General features: G+C 34.6%; 2 protein-coding genes across 3 annotated transcripts in view; one reads left to right on the forward strand and one right to left on the reverse strand.

The window, feature by feature from the left end:
- Nucleotides 1–14,169, forward strand: part of LOC129002148 (uncharacterized) — a 67,449-nt gene extending 53,280 nt beyond the window's left edge. Inside the window, exons 3-4 of the mRNA XM_054429745.1 lie at nt 1,853–2,313; nt 14,083–14,169. Of these exons, the coding sequence (XP_054285720.1) occupies nt 1,853–2,313; nt 14,083–14,137 (516 nt within the window). The 3' untranslated portion in view covers nt 14,138–14,169. The remainder of the gene's footprint in view (nt 1–1,852; nt 2,314–14,082) is intronic.
- LOC129002144 (maternal protein tudor-like) overlaps nt 6,999–16,954 on the reverse strand; it is a 74,651-nt gene continuing 64,695 nt past the window's right edge. For both annotated transcript variants that reach the window (XM_054429742.1, XM_054429741.1), the window contains 4 exons: nt 14,814–14,984; nt 14,414–14,535; nt 13,455–13,606; nt 6,999–11,552 (listed from right to left, as the gene is read on the reverse strand). In XM_054429742.1, the coding sequence (XP_054285717.1) occupies nt 7,709–11,552; nt 13,455–13,606; nt 14,414–14,535; nt 14,814–14,984 (4,289 nt within the window). In that variant the 3' untranslated portion in view covers nt 6,999–7,708. The remainder of the gene's footprint in view (nt 11,553–13,454; nt 13,607–14,413; nt 14,536–14,813; nt 14,985–16,954) is intronic.

Here is a 16,954-nt window from a genome sequence, read left to right on the forward strand (position 1 = left end):
CTTGAGTAATTTTTGTCCGATTTTAATGAAATTTGGTTTAAACGTGTAAAGCGGGATAAACTTGAATGAGTTCGCAAACCAGCACGATCGGACCATGGGAACGGGGCTTTACGGGGGGTTTTATGGGGTAAAAATTGGTTTTTCTCACTTTTGACCCTCAAAACACAAAATTTCCCAATTCCTCTTAAGACCTTTTTAAAGAGCTTAAAAAAACAAATAATTTAGTATATAAAAGTATTTCTGTTCGATTATTAGTTAACCGAGAAAATTAAAAAAATTGTAAATTTAAAATTACCATTTTATTCTTACTAGTGTACATGTTGCTCGAATTCGAGCAATAACAAAGTATTACAGGAGTTATTTAAGATTGAATAACAGTCATATTTACAATGAGCTTAAAAGATCAACTCAAATATTACCGTTGTGTAACTCAGATCCTGTTTATCTTTGTTATTGATAAACCTAAAGCATTCCGGACGGTTCTCTCCTTCTCAAAATGCCTCGCTGTCCAGGCAACACAGGTCATTAGTAGAGGGCCAATTGAGAACAAAAAGTCGTTTTGGGGTAGTAGGGCGCATTTGTAACCTAATAGTGTCCAGGTTCAGGTTCAGACTGTGATGAGTTAAGCCTTTGCCACTGTTCTGTAGCTGCGTCGTTATCACGATTGCGCTTCCTGTCTATGTTTCGTTGTCGTTGCGTCAGAGACATTTGGAATAAACAACAAATAATAAACAAATTATAGCTACACAAAACAACGATAAATGCAAACATTTAAGTTACAATCATGCTAACACAATCCATCATAGCGACACAAAACAACGATAAATACACAAATTTAAGATACAACCATACTAAAACGATCCGTTTTGGGGGTTATGTTTACACAAACTCAAATAGTAAATAAATGTACTCAATGTGTTTCATTGAATTAAAAAGTAAATAACAGCAATAAAATTATACAGCTGATCAAAATGTAAACAATTATGTTCTTCATAAGGATAACATGGGAACTTTCAAAGCCACTGGGGCAGAGCCCAAGGGACTTTTTCAAAAATGTAAGGCCAGTTTGCAAATCTACGCGACAGCTCTTTCCAATGAGACGTCAATGGATAAAATCGGTTAAGAAATGGCGGAGGAGTTCAACCGACAAACTTTCGTGTAGCGTATTAATTATATAGATGGAGAATATTGTCAAATGTTGTAGTTTGCTTGTTTATGGATATTTTTTGATCAAATTTGGCAAATTTATTTATTTTGTACTAAGCTATCAATATTTTACTCAAAAACACACTTAATTAGTTTCCTTGTAGCAGCAAACCTAGGTACTCGTTAAACCTCCTAATGTTATTAAAATATATTTAACTGAAAATCAATTGACAAATGGAAATTCGCTTAGTCGGCAGGTTTGCTGCAGCTGGGGTATTTATTACATTGCAGTAAGACCATACAAAGCTATTTTTACATTTTTTACTTTTTTAAACTCTGGCCAAATCTTATAAATTTCTCCCATAAGCAGAAAAACATGTGATCTTTATTTTTTGTAAATACCCAAACATTTTCACTCTAAGTGTTTACCATAGCTACTTAGGAATTTTTACAACATTCTATGCAAATTTGAAACAAAAATACCATACAATGTAGTGAATGCTCTGGTCTAAGAATTTTGCCATTGATACATAACTATCCAGAATAAAACTCGATGTTATTGGTATTGATAGGGTTAATATATTGGACTGCACAAACAAGCTGCACAGTGGACCTCACTCTCCCTGAAGTGCAGTATTTAGCAAAACATTTGACAACGGATGAGTGTCACAGACTGGTAGCCTCTATTCACTTCAACTCCTTCTAGATGGAGCGTTGGAACAAACTGGAGGATGCTGAAAACGCACTTCCAAGTGATGTGAGCTGCCTCAAACTGTTGCTTGAGTGGAACTTGCACGAGGGAAAAGGAAAGACCCATGAAAAACTTTCACTGAGACTGCGTCAAATTGGGAGGCAAGATTTGGCTTCTTGGTTGGACTCAGCAGTGCTCGACGAACTTCAAGGAGAGATAGACAAATTGGCACAGGAGTTTTCAGAAACTCCTCAGGAACAGCTTTCTCCTGTCCAAGTGTTTGAAAATGATGATTATTTTGAGCAAACGCTCATGAAAAATGATGACATTTGGGATTTAGTTCCGACTGTAACTATCCTATTTTTCATTGCTGTTTCTATCATAATTTTAACCTGTTTTTTCGCCCAAGTGATGAAGCCTTATAGAATGAGTAAATGGGAAAAAGACAAAAAATTGAATCATGAATTCAAATATGGGTCAGAGACACTAATTTAAAATATACATATAGCCTATCTAAAAAGTAAAATTCACTATCTAATTTTTAGGCATAGCAGTCACATTAATCAATGATAAGACAGACTAAATAATGTAAAACATTTGTCTGTTTAGTTTTAAGCAAATTTCCTATATAGGGGGAATAAGCTATTACCCTTTAGGTCACATGGTAAGACCTAGACCCGGGACCGATTTACTTTTTCATTTTGAGGTCCCCAAAGACCAAAAACACCATCCGTTCAAATTCACACATATACAGGGTGTTTCACGAGAGGTGTCTCAAATTGATTACGGAAAAACGGCTTAACGTACAAGGATGAAATAAAATTATTTCCCGCTAAATCGACCCCAAGGAATAACGTAAAAATAGTTTTAACTTTTTCCCAATACAGGGTGTGCCAAAAACTGAGGGCCACTAGTTCCAATCTGAATCTCGGAATTTTCAAATGTAAACATATGTCATGATATACATAGTTTTAAAGGTATTTGATAGACAAACATTTTGGCAAAAACATAAATTAAATATCTTTTTCCGTTTCAAAATAGCGGCAGTTTTTTTTAAATCCATATTTTTTTAATACTCTATGTTTCCTATACCAATGCATTTAGCGTATGTTTCCTATTACCAATGCATTTAGCGCTTCTCCGGTTGGATTTTCTTACTCGTTATGAAATTAGCATTACTTTGATATGCTACAAGCGACAGTTATTTAAAATGATAAAAATAAAAAAATTAAAATATTTTTGAAATTTTGCGAATGCTTGTTGTTCAAAATTTATAAATAGCAACATATGTCAAGCGGCACATCATTTTATAGGTTTTATAATCCATAACAACTTTGTAATTTACACTTACTTCGTATCTCTTTTAGTTTTGCATAAATAACAAAAAACCTAATTTTCCTATATTAAATGCATTTAATATAAAACCGTATACTGTATAAGGAAACAGAGCCATTAACAAGTATAATTAAAAAGAAAAGAATTTCATTCATTGGACATTTTTTAAGGACACCGGAAATAAAACTGTATATAAGGAAATAGAGCCATTAACAAGTATGATTAAAAAGAAAAGAATTTCATTCATTGGACATCTTTTAAGGACACCGGAAAATAGAATAAGCAAAAAAATAATTGACAAGTTGTGGAATAGCAAGAGTGACTTTAGGTGGATTACAGAGATTAAGGAGGACATGAGAAGGTTGAACATATCACATATCATTAGAAGATTTGGAAAATAAGTCAGAGGCGCTTGCAGTACTCAAAGACAAAAATATCATCCTGCCAATATGAGCAAACAATCAGAGACAAGGAAGAGTGGTTTCGGAAGAAGAAAGAAAACAACGGTCGGAAAGAATGAAGAAGTATTGGACGGACAAGAAGAAGAGACAGAATTTAAAAAGAATCTAACCATTAGGTATATTGACTTAAGTAAAATGCTGGCCATAAAATAATAATAAATAAATAAATAAATGCATTTTATTTGGGTTTGACGTGGTTTAACACTTAATGAAATGGAGCCTTAGTCACAGACAATATAATACTTTAATTAGGTTTCCATTGTCTTTGCTTTAGTGTTTAACCTAAATAACATGCATTTGATATAGGAAAATTAGGTTTTTTGTTATTTAAACAAAAACTAAAAGAGATACAAGGCAAGTGTAAATTACAAATTTGTTAGGAATTTAAAAACCTATAAAATGATGTGCCACTTGACATATGTTGCTATTTAAAAGTTTTGAACAATGAGCATTTGCAAATTTCTAAAAATAATTTTTTTTTTTTAATTTTATCATTTTAAATAATCGTTGCTTAGCTTATCAAAGTAAAGCTAATTTCATAACGAGTAAGAAAATCTAACCGGAGAAGCGACAAATGCATTGGTATAGAAAACACAAAGTATTAAAAAAATTATAGATTTTTTTCAAAAAAACTGCTGCTATTTTGAAACAGAAAAAGATATTTGATTTCTGTTTTTGCCAAAATGTTTGTCTATCAAATACCTTTAAAACGATGTATAACATGACATATGTTTACATTTGAAAATTCCAAAATTCAAACTAGTGACCCTTAGTTTTTGGCACACCCTGTATTGGGAAAACGTTAAAAATATATTTACAGTACGTTATTCCTTGGGGTTGATTTAGCGGGAAATAATTTTATTTCATACTTGTACGTTAAGCCGTTTATCCGTAATCAATTTGAGACACCTCTCGTGAAACACCCTGTATGTGTGTCCTTTAGCACAATAACTCGAGCAAAAATGATCTGATTTTGATTAAATTTGGTACGAACCTACGTTTATTTGAACATGTTGTGGATGATTGACACCAACTCATTTCACAGCTATGGTCTCGCCAATGTCATAGCCTTCCCTTCCATCAAAAAAATATATGCTTTCTAATTTTCTACGTTGTTAAATACTTAAGAGCCAAGATCTACAGCTAGTTAGCACACACCTTTAAAACTTGGTCGGGTTTTAAGTATCTCTAGGAAGTTAAGTTTCAACATTATTGCAACTTGAAACAGTAAAATCATTGATTTTTTAACCGATGTTTAGGGTAATTAATTCTAAATTGTGCAGCAATGTCTCCGGATATGATCATATAAAAAAAAACAAACAAATGCATATCTACCACAAATTTTGCTCAGAATTTCATCCTTTTGGTAAAGTGACAACGATGATATGGAACATGAATCTTGGAATTTCGGGCACGTACCTATAGTGCCTACATAGTGCCCTACATACATACATAGTGCTATATAGTGCTTTAGGTGCCTATAGTTTTTCCTGTGGCATTTGACCTAAAACCTTAAATGAAACACGTTCCAGAACTGTATATTGATTGGTTTGGGGGAAAAAGTTAAAATTACAACATAATTTAAGTCATCAAAGCTAACTTTTTACATTTGGCTGCCAGCAATAGTTAGTTGTTTAACTGCAACCCGTTTCTCTAAGCCACAAGTAAAAATTTAAAATCAGTTCTAAAATTAGCAAGGCAACAGGAATTGTCTGCCATGAAGAAATACATATTTTCCTACAGTTACCTGGCAAAGTGGGCTTCTTTTCACTGATTACAGTACATCAAGTAGCTAATTGTTGCTTTTACTTACTTTTGCCACTTCAACACAAAACCGTTACTTTTTTCAGGCACATAATACGTGTATGCTTGAAAATAAGTTGGCAGCACTTAAAGATACGACTATGATCAGCTGATGCAGTTTCTCATTTCGTTTAACCTAACTTAAAATAAAAACGTGTTGTATAGTGCTTGAAAGACTAATTATTTCTATTTATAGTAACTACAGGAAAAATATAATGTGTAACACAAGCACAAATGCCTTTGCTGCACTCGAGAAACTTTCCACACTCGCCTGCAGCTTGTGCGTAAACGTTACTCTCATGTGCGGCAAAGTACAACTTTGCACACTAGTTACACAAATAACTATTCATGTATGCTGTGCAGTTGCAAATGTTAGAATAACAGCAATTAAAATAGTGCATATAACAATAATTGTTATTGTTGAAGATTATTTTGAAAGAAAATAATTAGACCTGTACAACTACCATTAACAGAATAAATAGGTTATCTGAAAATGGCCATTTGGCCCCCATATTTAAGATAATTGGGATTTTACTTTAAACGGAATTTAATTCAAAAAGAACAATCGTCTATATATAATAATCAAGGTCTAAAGAATCGGCAGAAACATAAGCCTGAAATATCTGCAACCGTTATGGAGATAATTCTGTAACCTGTTTATCAGCACCTAAAACTTGAGCAAAGTAAACCTTCGATAGTTTGACACTCGATAGTTCGACACGGGCTGAGCTATTTTGTCAAGTGATATTTAATGGTTACTATTGTGATATAAGCTGACTTGAACATTAATTAGTCATTTATTGTTGACTTGACACTTAACTAATGATCAGTGAAATTGTTAAGCTTTTTAGTATTTAATAAATTTGGGTGATTTCTATATAAGACTTGTGTTTTTACTTTCCTGTATATTAAAGCCCACTTACTCCCTATAGTTCGATAGCTCGACACCCCTTGAGTCCACGAAGTGTCGAACTATCGAGGTTCTACTGTACTGTAGACTCCCTCTTATTCGGACACCTTTTAACCGGACTACACTCGGCGGAAATGACATCTCTTTAACCGGACAATTTTGATCAGCACATTGGTTTAACCGGACTAGATCTTAACAGTACTGAAACAACTGTTCTCGTGGGAAAGATTTGAGATCCGTGATCACATGTCTAAATACAATGCTCTCCTAAATTTGTCGAATATCACAGTAAACAGTCCGTTTTAACGAGTTTTTGGGGATGTTGGTTAAACCGGAAAACCCGTTATCCGGACTAGACTAAGTCCCGAATAAGAGGGAGTCTACTGATATATATGCTGTCAGTCCAGTAAGGGCTAATACTTCTGCTCCACTGACACGCCGGCCCCATCTGCAATTCTAGGATTATTAATTCAAGGTTTTTTTTCAGTTTTTGTTAATAATTTAAACTTGTTTATATACAACAATCATTAAATTTGATTTCATATTAAAATAGGCATCAAGACATATTAGGTAACTAGAGGAGCTTTAATGTTTTATAACATTTAATAATTGATAATAAACAATAAAGTGATAGGGTAGAATAAAAAAAATATTTATAAACATGTGTTTATTATGGAACTTTGCAGCAAAATACAAGTAAGAAAACATTTTGGATGAATTAACTTAGAAGTAGCAGCATGATGAAAACATCCTGTGTTAATAACTATGTGGTAAAGAGTATATTAATGTCTGGAAAAAATTACAGGAACTTTCAAATATATTTATCACAGGGTTGTGAAAAAGTTCAAACATAATGTTCTCAACAAAATTTGATTCTAACAAAAAACTGCAACTAAAAGTACAATACCATCATCTATTACTTAAGGATATCTAAAAGTGAACAAAAATGTATTGCTAGATTAATTCTAAGACTTTGTATTAACATAAAAAATTAAACATGTAATAAAAAACAAATAACTTTAACATATTTACAGATTTATAATACAAGATGTTATGAAAATTGGGATAATTTAATCTCCCATTTCAATGGAAATTGGTAGTCTGGATATTAGGGAAATCCAGCGGTAATCTGAATTTTACATCTTGTCAAACAGCACCGGTTGGATTCTTTTAATTTACCATATCAAATCTTACAACTAAGTTAATTACCATGGTAATATTTTTAACAGAAACAAAGACTAAAAATTTAGATATAAAAATAGTTCTTGAAACAGTATCACAATTTGGACACCAGATGAGGTAATTATAAAATATAAACTGACTGAATTCATGGTGTCTCAATCTCATCACTTTTACAACAAACTACTTATCAGATGAGCCTTCAGGTATGGCACTGGAAATACATCCAGGTACAATATGATCATCAACATTGTAACGCCGTGGAGTCGTTGGAGACCCGGAAGTATCAGTCTTGGCACTGTCATGTTTACTTTTTGATTCAGCCTCATTCACGGAATCAGAAGTTTCGGGATTCTTCATCGATTTGTCCTCATCTTCTTGGACGTTACTAACACCATTTGAAGAACTCGTATCTAATGTTACATGCTTGCTTTCTTTAATCACCTCACTTACAAACTGGTCTACTCCTTGGATGTTGTTGTTGTCAATATTTTTTATTAGACTTTCAGCACTGGCTACTTCTTTCTCTGTTTCAAAATTATCTACATGCTGCATGTCTTCTTGTAGTTTCATGTTTTCTATTTTCGCATCGACACTTTCCATAATCATATCTTGCATTTCAGCTGCATGTTTGCTTTCTTCAACTACCTCACTAACAGAATGGTCTTCCAGGATTTTGTTTTCATCATTTTTGACCGGACTACTTTCAGCACTGTCTACTTCTTGTTCTGTTACTACAGAGGATTCATCCAGATTTGAACTGAGTGCATTTTTAAGCGAATCCTCCACAATCTGCTGCATGTCTTCTTGTAGTTGCATGTTTTCTATTTTCGCATCAACACTTTCCATGATCATGTCTTGAATTTCAGCTTCATGTTTGCTTCCTTCTACTACCTCACTAACAAACTGATCTTCCAGGATTTTGTTGTTTTCATCATTTTTGACCGGACTACTTTCAGCACTGTCTACTTCTTGTTCTGTTTCTATAGAGGATTCACCCAAATTTGAACTGAGTGCATTTGCAAGTGAATCCTCCACAATCTGCTTCATGTCTTCTTCCAGTTTGATGTTTTCTATTTTATTATCAACACTTTCCATAATCATGTCTTGCATTTTGGCTTCTTTTTGTAGATCCTGGTTGTTTTCTTCTGCATTTCTTCCAGTTACGTTTGAGTCATCCACTTGCGACATACTACTAGCAACGATCAACTGTTCAGCAACCGACTCGCCATTTGTATACAGAGATACTAAATTGGGTTCACCATCAGAGATTATTTTTAATTCAAATGAGACTCCGTCTTCATTTGCAAGTTTGTTGAACATGTCACTTGTTACTACGTCCCATTCACCATCTCCCGGTTTGACTAAAGCGCAGTTCATTGCTAGAGCAGGTATCTTCAATAGATCATCAGGAAGCTCTTTTAATTTAGCTACTTTTACACTGTTACCGTAGTCAATAAAAGTGACTTTTATTTCATTTTCTGAATGATCAATTATTTTTGCTCGATACCACAAGTCGTCTTCATCAAATTGAGCGGCTACAATTTTACCCTTAGAAATGGAGTCATTTCCGAGGAGTGGAAACTCTTCAGCAGCAACAAGTCGTTCATCTATAACTGTCAAAAGTTGAGTAGCTTCTGCTGTGTGGAGGAAAAAATCATTAGGCGAATTCACATGTATCAAGAATACAGTCTTTATTATGCTTTCATCTGCAATAGTTTCTGCTGGTTCTGATGATGAAAGCTTGGAAGTAGGCTCTTCAGATGTCTCTTCTGAGTTTAGCAGCGTATCATTGATAAAGGTTGATAGTTTTTGTTCAACAATCATGTTCTCACTAGCCAGACTAACTAACATTGGGTCTGAATCTTTTAAAACTTTCATAGAGAAGGGAACTGTACCTTCTCCACCAAGTTCAACAAAGCAGTTGTTGGCTTCTTCAGACCAATGTTTTCCCCCAAAGGTACAATGAAGAGCTACTGGTTCTTTTTCTAAAAATTTTTCTGGGAGCTTCACAAATTGACTAGTAATTGCAGAGTTACCATAATCCACAAACAACACTTTGGTTCCTTCTTCGCTTATGTTCAATAGTTTGGCTCTATACCACGACTCATCATCTACAAACAAAGCTCCAAAAATCTGGTTTTTCATATCATCTGTGATGTTCTCTAAGGTCTCAAATGAGCTCACATCAGTGAGTTCATCTCTGAGAGTATCCAGTTCAGTTTCGGCACCGTCTACTTGAATGTAGAAATCATTAGGACCATTAATATGACTAATATACACAACTTTGTCATACCCAGTCAGGTCTGGAGAGGCACTTTCAGTCTTAGCGGTCACGGGAGCATTTGAATCACAGAAAGGTTTTAACTCTTCATTTACACATTTGTCATTGCTGTGTAAGACAACAATTGCTGGATCCCCTTCAGTTATTAGTTTTAAATCAAACTGAGTACAGCCTTCTGCAGATATTTCCATAAATTTTTCAAGTGCCGATTCTGTCCACTCTTCTACACCTTCAGGCAGTTGCAAGGCACAATGTTTAGCTAAAGCTGTTTTCTCCGCTAGTTCAGGAGGTAGGGTTCGGAATTCAGTTGAAATAGAAGAGTTTCCGTAATCTATAAAAAGTACTTCAATTCCATTTTCAGACTTTTTAGTCACCTTTGCTCGATACCACGAACCATCATCAGTAAAAAGAGCTGCTACTAAATCATTTTCATTCACTTCTGACACTGTCTCAAAAGTTTCTGCTGCCGTCAAAGCATTAACAATCATCTCCAGGCTTTCTTCACAGCCAACTTCTTGAACAAAGAAATCATTTAAACTGTTGATATTACTCACAAATCCTGAGAAAACCTTTGCCTTTTTAGTAGCAAGCTTCTCTTCGACCAGGATGTCTACAATACTTTTGCCACCTTTTTTGATGTCTGCGACAATTGAATTTTCTTTCACCGATAGAATGTGAGCAATTACTTCTTCTTCGCTACTGATTTCTGACGATATCAGCAATTCTTCAAGTTTCTCATTGGCACCTTCCTTGAACTCTTCAATAGGCAGTTCCAATTTGACAGCATAACCCTCGGCAGGTTCTAAAAAGTCTGGAGATAGGGCTTTAATATCTGACATGTCAACTACATCAGAGTTTCCATAATCAACAAATCTGGCTGACGTATCATCTAACTTGAGAGCTCTATACCATTGTCCATCTGAAAATTTGGCAGCAAACATTCCAGTGGCTTCTCTGAGAGGGAGAAGTTTTGGAGCGGCATCCTGCAATCTGTCTTGTAGAGCTTCGATGAGCTCAATATCATCACCGACATGAATCCATAGCTGCAAAGGGGAGTCAATAAAAGAGACTGATATTGGAATATCAGAGCCCTCAGCGAATCTGCCTCCTTCTACGACCCTTTTGAATGGTGAGTTATCTAGAGCCACAACAAATCCCAACTCTACTAACTTTTCAGTCAAACTCTGTCCTGAACTGTCCACCAACTCAACAATCCATCCGGTTTTGTTCCTCAGAATGACAGCGTTGTACTCAGTTTCTCCTGCTAGTTCCATCAGGGTTTCCACTGGGACGGACCAAGTCACATGAAGAGACACGGGCAAAGCGAGAGCATGTGGTGTGTAGAAAGATGCGTCGAGCTGTCGCAGATGGGAGGAAGGAATAACTTCAGTGTTTCCATAGTCAACATATTGAACTTTAGTTTCTTCTCCAGTTTCCAATATTTTAGCTCTGTACCATTGTTCATCGGCAACTGATTTAGCACAGCAGAGGTTACCATTATTCCATTCTTGTTCGACAGGTTCAGAGTCATTGTAAAATTCATAAAGCTTCTGGAGTAAATCTGCTAGAAGATCAGCATATGCGATTTTGTGCAAAAAGATGCCGTCTTCACTGGCGTGTGCGATCCAGACCTTCTGATGCATGTTGAGGATGGGCATGGGACAGACCTTCTCTACTGACTGCACCTCATTCTCTTGAAGGTCAAGTAGCTGCCCTTCGCCGTCAAACAGTGTCACTTGCAATCTGAAAATGTACAGGTTATTGTGTTACCGTTACTAGACATTACTCATAAAAAAACACACAATTAAAATATTTTTGACTTTACTATTACTTTAACAGTTCTATTTAAAGAAACAGTTAGCTATTGGTGAACAATTATTTCAACCTTGCTAGACAATAATTATCAAACAGCTACAACAGCTATTATTAAATGTCTCTTTTAGCAAATTTCGCATATTGGGAATAAGCTATTACCGTAAGTCTCATGGTAAGACCTTGATCCGGGACCAATTAATTTTTTTGTTTTGAGGCCCCCAGAGGCCAAATACTCCCTCCATTTAAATTCATGTATATATGTCCGTTAGCGCAATAACTCAAGAAATGATCTGATTTTGATGACATTTGGTTCAAACTCATAAACTGTGTCTATTCAAACGAGTTTGTTTATGGGAACAGGAGTTTATGGGGAGTTTTAACAAAATGCCCTAAAAAACACAATTTCAAATTTTTTTCATAAATCATTTTGTAGAGATTTTAAAAAAGAAATTAAAATATTGAATGGTTATAGTGTGCCTAACAGTGACTGAGAAAATAAAAAATAAAAATTCCCATGTTATTCTTATGTAGAATAAATAAACTGTTGAAGTTTGCTTCTTTTTTGTAATACAATTTGGCAACTTTATTTCATACTCCCTATCAACATTTCAATTAAAAAACACACCTCATTACCTTTCCTGAAGCAGAAAACTTAAGCTCAGTAACCCAGTACTGTTATTTAAATAGTAAATAAATCTGTCAATTTTGAGGGAATATTATAGGGGAAGGGGAAATATAAATAGCCAGGTAAATGGAAATTCGCTTTGTCTGCAGGTTTGCTACGGCGGGGGGTATTTTATTTTTGTTGCATATTCATTATTAATATATTTTATCAAAGATTTAGAGAAACAACCCCTTTTGCAGGTTTTAAATTGGGTTCCTATTGACAGCAATATCATAAATAAATTGGTTTAATAATTATTATTTATTTAAATGAACGGAACTATCAATTTTTGTAGGCATGGCTGTTATTAATCTTTAAAACATTACAATACTAAATTTAACTACTGTACCATGAACCCAGAGCTCTCTAATTTAAAATTATTTAAAACGAGCACAAAAATAGAGTAAGCAGCAGGTGGATATGCAGGGTGTCTTGCAACCTTATGAACAATCTTTGTCACTTTATTTTCATGTCAAAAGAAACAAAAAATGTAATATAACAACAACATATGTCCTATCTTATTCTGTTTTCGGTCTATCTGTCTGTATGTGAATTTACAAAAACTCAACTGTTTGAGCTACAGCGTTGAAGTTCTGTAAAAATGATTATCTTATTGACCACTATTTTTGTATAAAATATGAATAAATCTCTTGAATTGTTTAAAATGGTGGATTTTTATATATTGGATGCCAAATTCTATGAAAACCACTAATTTTACAACATATTTGCTTCACATGTAAATTTAGTAAATATTAGGCAGATTACAACGATATCTTATAAGCTTAGTTTAGACAAAGAATAACTGATAGATTAATTATTTTCTTGTTATAACTTCAGTTTTCTCCATTTCAACAATGTTAAATTGATAATACTAAATTTTAACATAGTTAACAGAAGTTTTTAGTGTTGATGCAACTGGAATTCATTTAATTTTTTAATTGAAACGGTTGTCCATATTGATAAAGAAACAAGAAGTCAATAGTGTCAATAGTCAATAGCCAAACAGTTTAAAATATAAAAGTGTTGAATTAAAATATTTTTCTGATTTAAATTCTACTCAGTAAACTTGTTCTACTATTAACAAGCAAAAATGAGCAAGTGATTGTAGATAGGCAAAAGTTGTTTGATTTTCATACAGCTATGTTCAGTTCTTTAGTTTGACCCACCCTTCACTCTGTACTGCGTCGACCAGCATGATGACGTATGTGTCAGCAGGTAGCTGAGTGAAGGCTTGCCGTTGTTCGTCAGTTGCTGTTTCTTTGACATTGCTCAATACACACTTGACACCTTGACCTGGCTGGAACTCTAGGCTCTGCAACTGCAACAAACAATACATTCCACTCAACCATCAGATCCAACTATTTCCTACACTACTTTGGACTTTTCATAATTTGTCACTCATAGAACCAAGAAGGTGTCGGATTACTGAAAAAGTTACCAAAAATAGCCACTAGTGAATCAATCAAATCTAATTGTTCTCTTCTACATACCATTGGACATTAAAATAAACCAGTTGGCATCTTTAAGAAACAAAAAACAATGCATTTACATTTAACTTTCAATATACAAAGTATTGCACACATCATGATATCTCTGATGATTTCATCACATCATTGAACTGGAGTGATCTAGACTATTAAGTGTCAGATTATCGATAATCAAATGCATACAATTTAGGCCAATAAGCCACTTTCATAACTTTATCTTACAGATCTGTTACTAGAGTAGAATATTTTGTTCCTCCATAAACCTATTTAAAATTACTCCCCTTATTTGAATTATTGTCTGTTTCAGAAAGGTCATTGGGCAATACGAAAAGTGTTACAATATTTGTCTTGGCACTTCCTGAACTTATAAAAAACCCCATCTCTCAAGTCTCAATGTTAACTATAGTCTGCACAAAACCTGCTGGTACCTATATAATTGTACAAGTTGAATTTACTTGAGTATTGAGCAAAGTGTTAATTTCACATAACTTCTACATCAAGACAGCAGAATATATCAGCATTGACTAAAAACAAATTTAGTAAATATTAAATACATGCATCTAAACTATTTTGCATAATTATATTCTTAACTAACGAAATAAGTGCTTCCTTAATTTGAATAATGATTGATAGCTTACCTCTCCATCCTCAGAGGCTGGTTGGACGTAGACAGTGTAATCCTCCTGTACCTTCAGCAAAGTGACAGGCAATGCCTGGCCTACAATCAGGTTGGTGTCCAATTCACTGGCCACTCCCACAGCTAAAACAAAATATAAAGTAGGCCTATTAATTAAATTAACAATTTAAACATCTCTTTAAACTATTCACAAACTAGTAAATGGAACATCTAGGTACTATTATTGAAAAATAAATAAAATGTAATAGAATAAATACTTATATACTTGCTAAATTAATTACCTACAACATCATTTTTATCATCACAAAATGTATTTACACAAAATATACTAACTACTTTTGACTTTGATGTTTCCTGATCAACTTAAAATGATATTTAATAATTTTGTTAAGAACAATTACCATTTGATCCACCAACCGCTAAACCGGCTTCTATGATCTTCTGGGCAACATCTTCACCTTGCTTTACTAGTTTGACGAGGTATTGAATGTTGTTCTCTCCCTCCAATTCTTTGACCACTGTGCAATCAAAAGTATCTGCTTCGAAATACGAGTCCAATGCGGTTGAATTGGCTGAAAAATAAAAATCATCATTAATACACAACAGCACATCAGCCATAGCTCAACTGCTGTTTCTAGAATGTAATGACATTTGATCATAGTGAAGTTGGAAGGGTCTGGCAATCGGAGCAGAGGTAGCCTAATGGAGTGCTAGAGAAATGTCTGTGTTAAAGACTATTTTACAATAAGGTCTGAAAATCATACTAGTCCCGATACAGTAATAATTTCTGCACAAAATTAAAGTACACCGTGTCCCAAAAAGAATGGATCAAATCTACAGCTTAATATACGTGCTATTGAGGGTCGTAGGAAAGCCTTGACTTTTTCCGAGCAAACAACGGAGAACATGTAGAGGTTAGGCGGTGAAATTATGTTAGGAAAACTTAGAATGTTAAGAAATAAAATGTATATAAAGTTAACTTTTTATCTTTAAGGATAAAGTGTTCATGTCAGTTTACTTTTGATCCATTCTTTTTGGGACACCCGGTATAACTAGCAAATGACAATACTAATACTTAGTTGTTGTACTCAAATTCAACTAGTTTTAAATAAACCATATTATTCACAAACATCATTTGGCAATGTTAAAGCTTTTTGTGCAGTCTCAAAATTACCAATAATGGGTCATAAAGTAGGCTAATGGTTTCAAGTTAACAGAAAAAAAATAGTCTGGAACTTTTGAAACCTAACAAGTTTTCAATAAAATCCTAAATCTGTCATATCTTGGATTTAATTTAATTTAAAACTTTGGGCCCTTAGGGTGATCTCAAAAATATTGACTAGCTATTTTCCATTATTTGAATAAACAAAATTAATTATCATTAATTTCTACCTTAATACATTTACTATTTACAGACTATTTAGATGTATCGATTCTTGAAACCGATTCTCGATAGGTACCACTGATACTTAGACATTATAATAGTCCAAAATTTGATATGGTATCCGTATCGTCAAAAGTTGATTCCGATAGAGATACCCATCATGCCTGCGTGGAAGTTACCACTATTACAACTATCAGGCAAGAAGACAATGACGTTTCCGCCACCACAGTAGACAATGATGACATTTACAAGGCTGCGGGAGATACTCATGATTTAGCTGCGATTGCGGACTACAACAATGATCTTCCCGTGACCGCGGGAGAAGATGATGATGTTTACACTGCCTCGGAAGATATTCATGATTTTGCCAGATTCGTTTCTGTGACCGCTGGAGACGATGATGGCGTCTTCAAGGCTGCGGGAGATGTTCATGATTTTGCCGCGTTAGCGAAAATGAGGATGTTGGGATCATCAATTGCTCAATTGATCAATTAATCATATCATATTGATCAATAAACCCCACAAAAACTACAACTCTGAATTTCAGTGAGAAAAAAGACATAGTCCCTCACTTAGAGGATGTAACAGTAGAAAACCATACAAAACTTCTCGGTGTTATCCTTGATAACAAACTAACATGGAAAGAGCACATCAACCACCTAAGCAAAAAAATCAGTGCCGGAATATATGTCGTCAGAAGAATAAACTACATAGGCGGACCCTAGAAGGGCGGGATTAGACACAAATCGGTGTTCTGCGCATCCAGTTGGATTGGGCTGAGAACTACTGAAACGCTTTTGGCCTCTAAAACGGAAATTTTCCGTTTTCATGGTGTTGGCAGTTCCAGGGTTGAGCAACCGACGGGCAAGCTCGGTAACGAAGCAAGGCTTCTACACTTCTTCACAGATCTTAACACCGTTCGGACCTACGTCAGTTCCGTTACCAATTTTTATGTAATTACCATCTACCGGAAGCTTAATACCTACATTTTAGTCCACGAATTAGTTATCGGACAATGTTCGTGACGGTGTATCCCTCTTTCTAAAATTACTTAAGTTTACACTCGAGGAGAAGTTCGGTTAGGCCTAGGAGGGCGATGCCATGACACCCACATCGGCATCGGACATGGGGACGCTACGGTCATCAACAACCTAGACT

The sequence above is a fragment of the Macrosteles quadrilineatus genome, unplaced genomic scaffold, assembly GCF_028750875.1.
Source record: "Macrosteles quadrilineatus isolate MER2022 unplaced genomic scaffold, UCM_ALF_1.0 Scaffold_9__3_contigs__length_116548681, whole genome shotgun sequence".
Lineage (NCBI taxonomy): Eukaryota > Metazoa > Arthropoda > Insecta > Hemiptera > Cicadellidae > Macrosteles > Macrosteles quadrilineatus.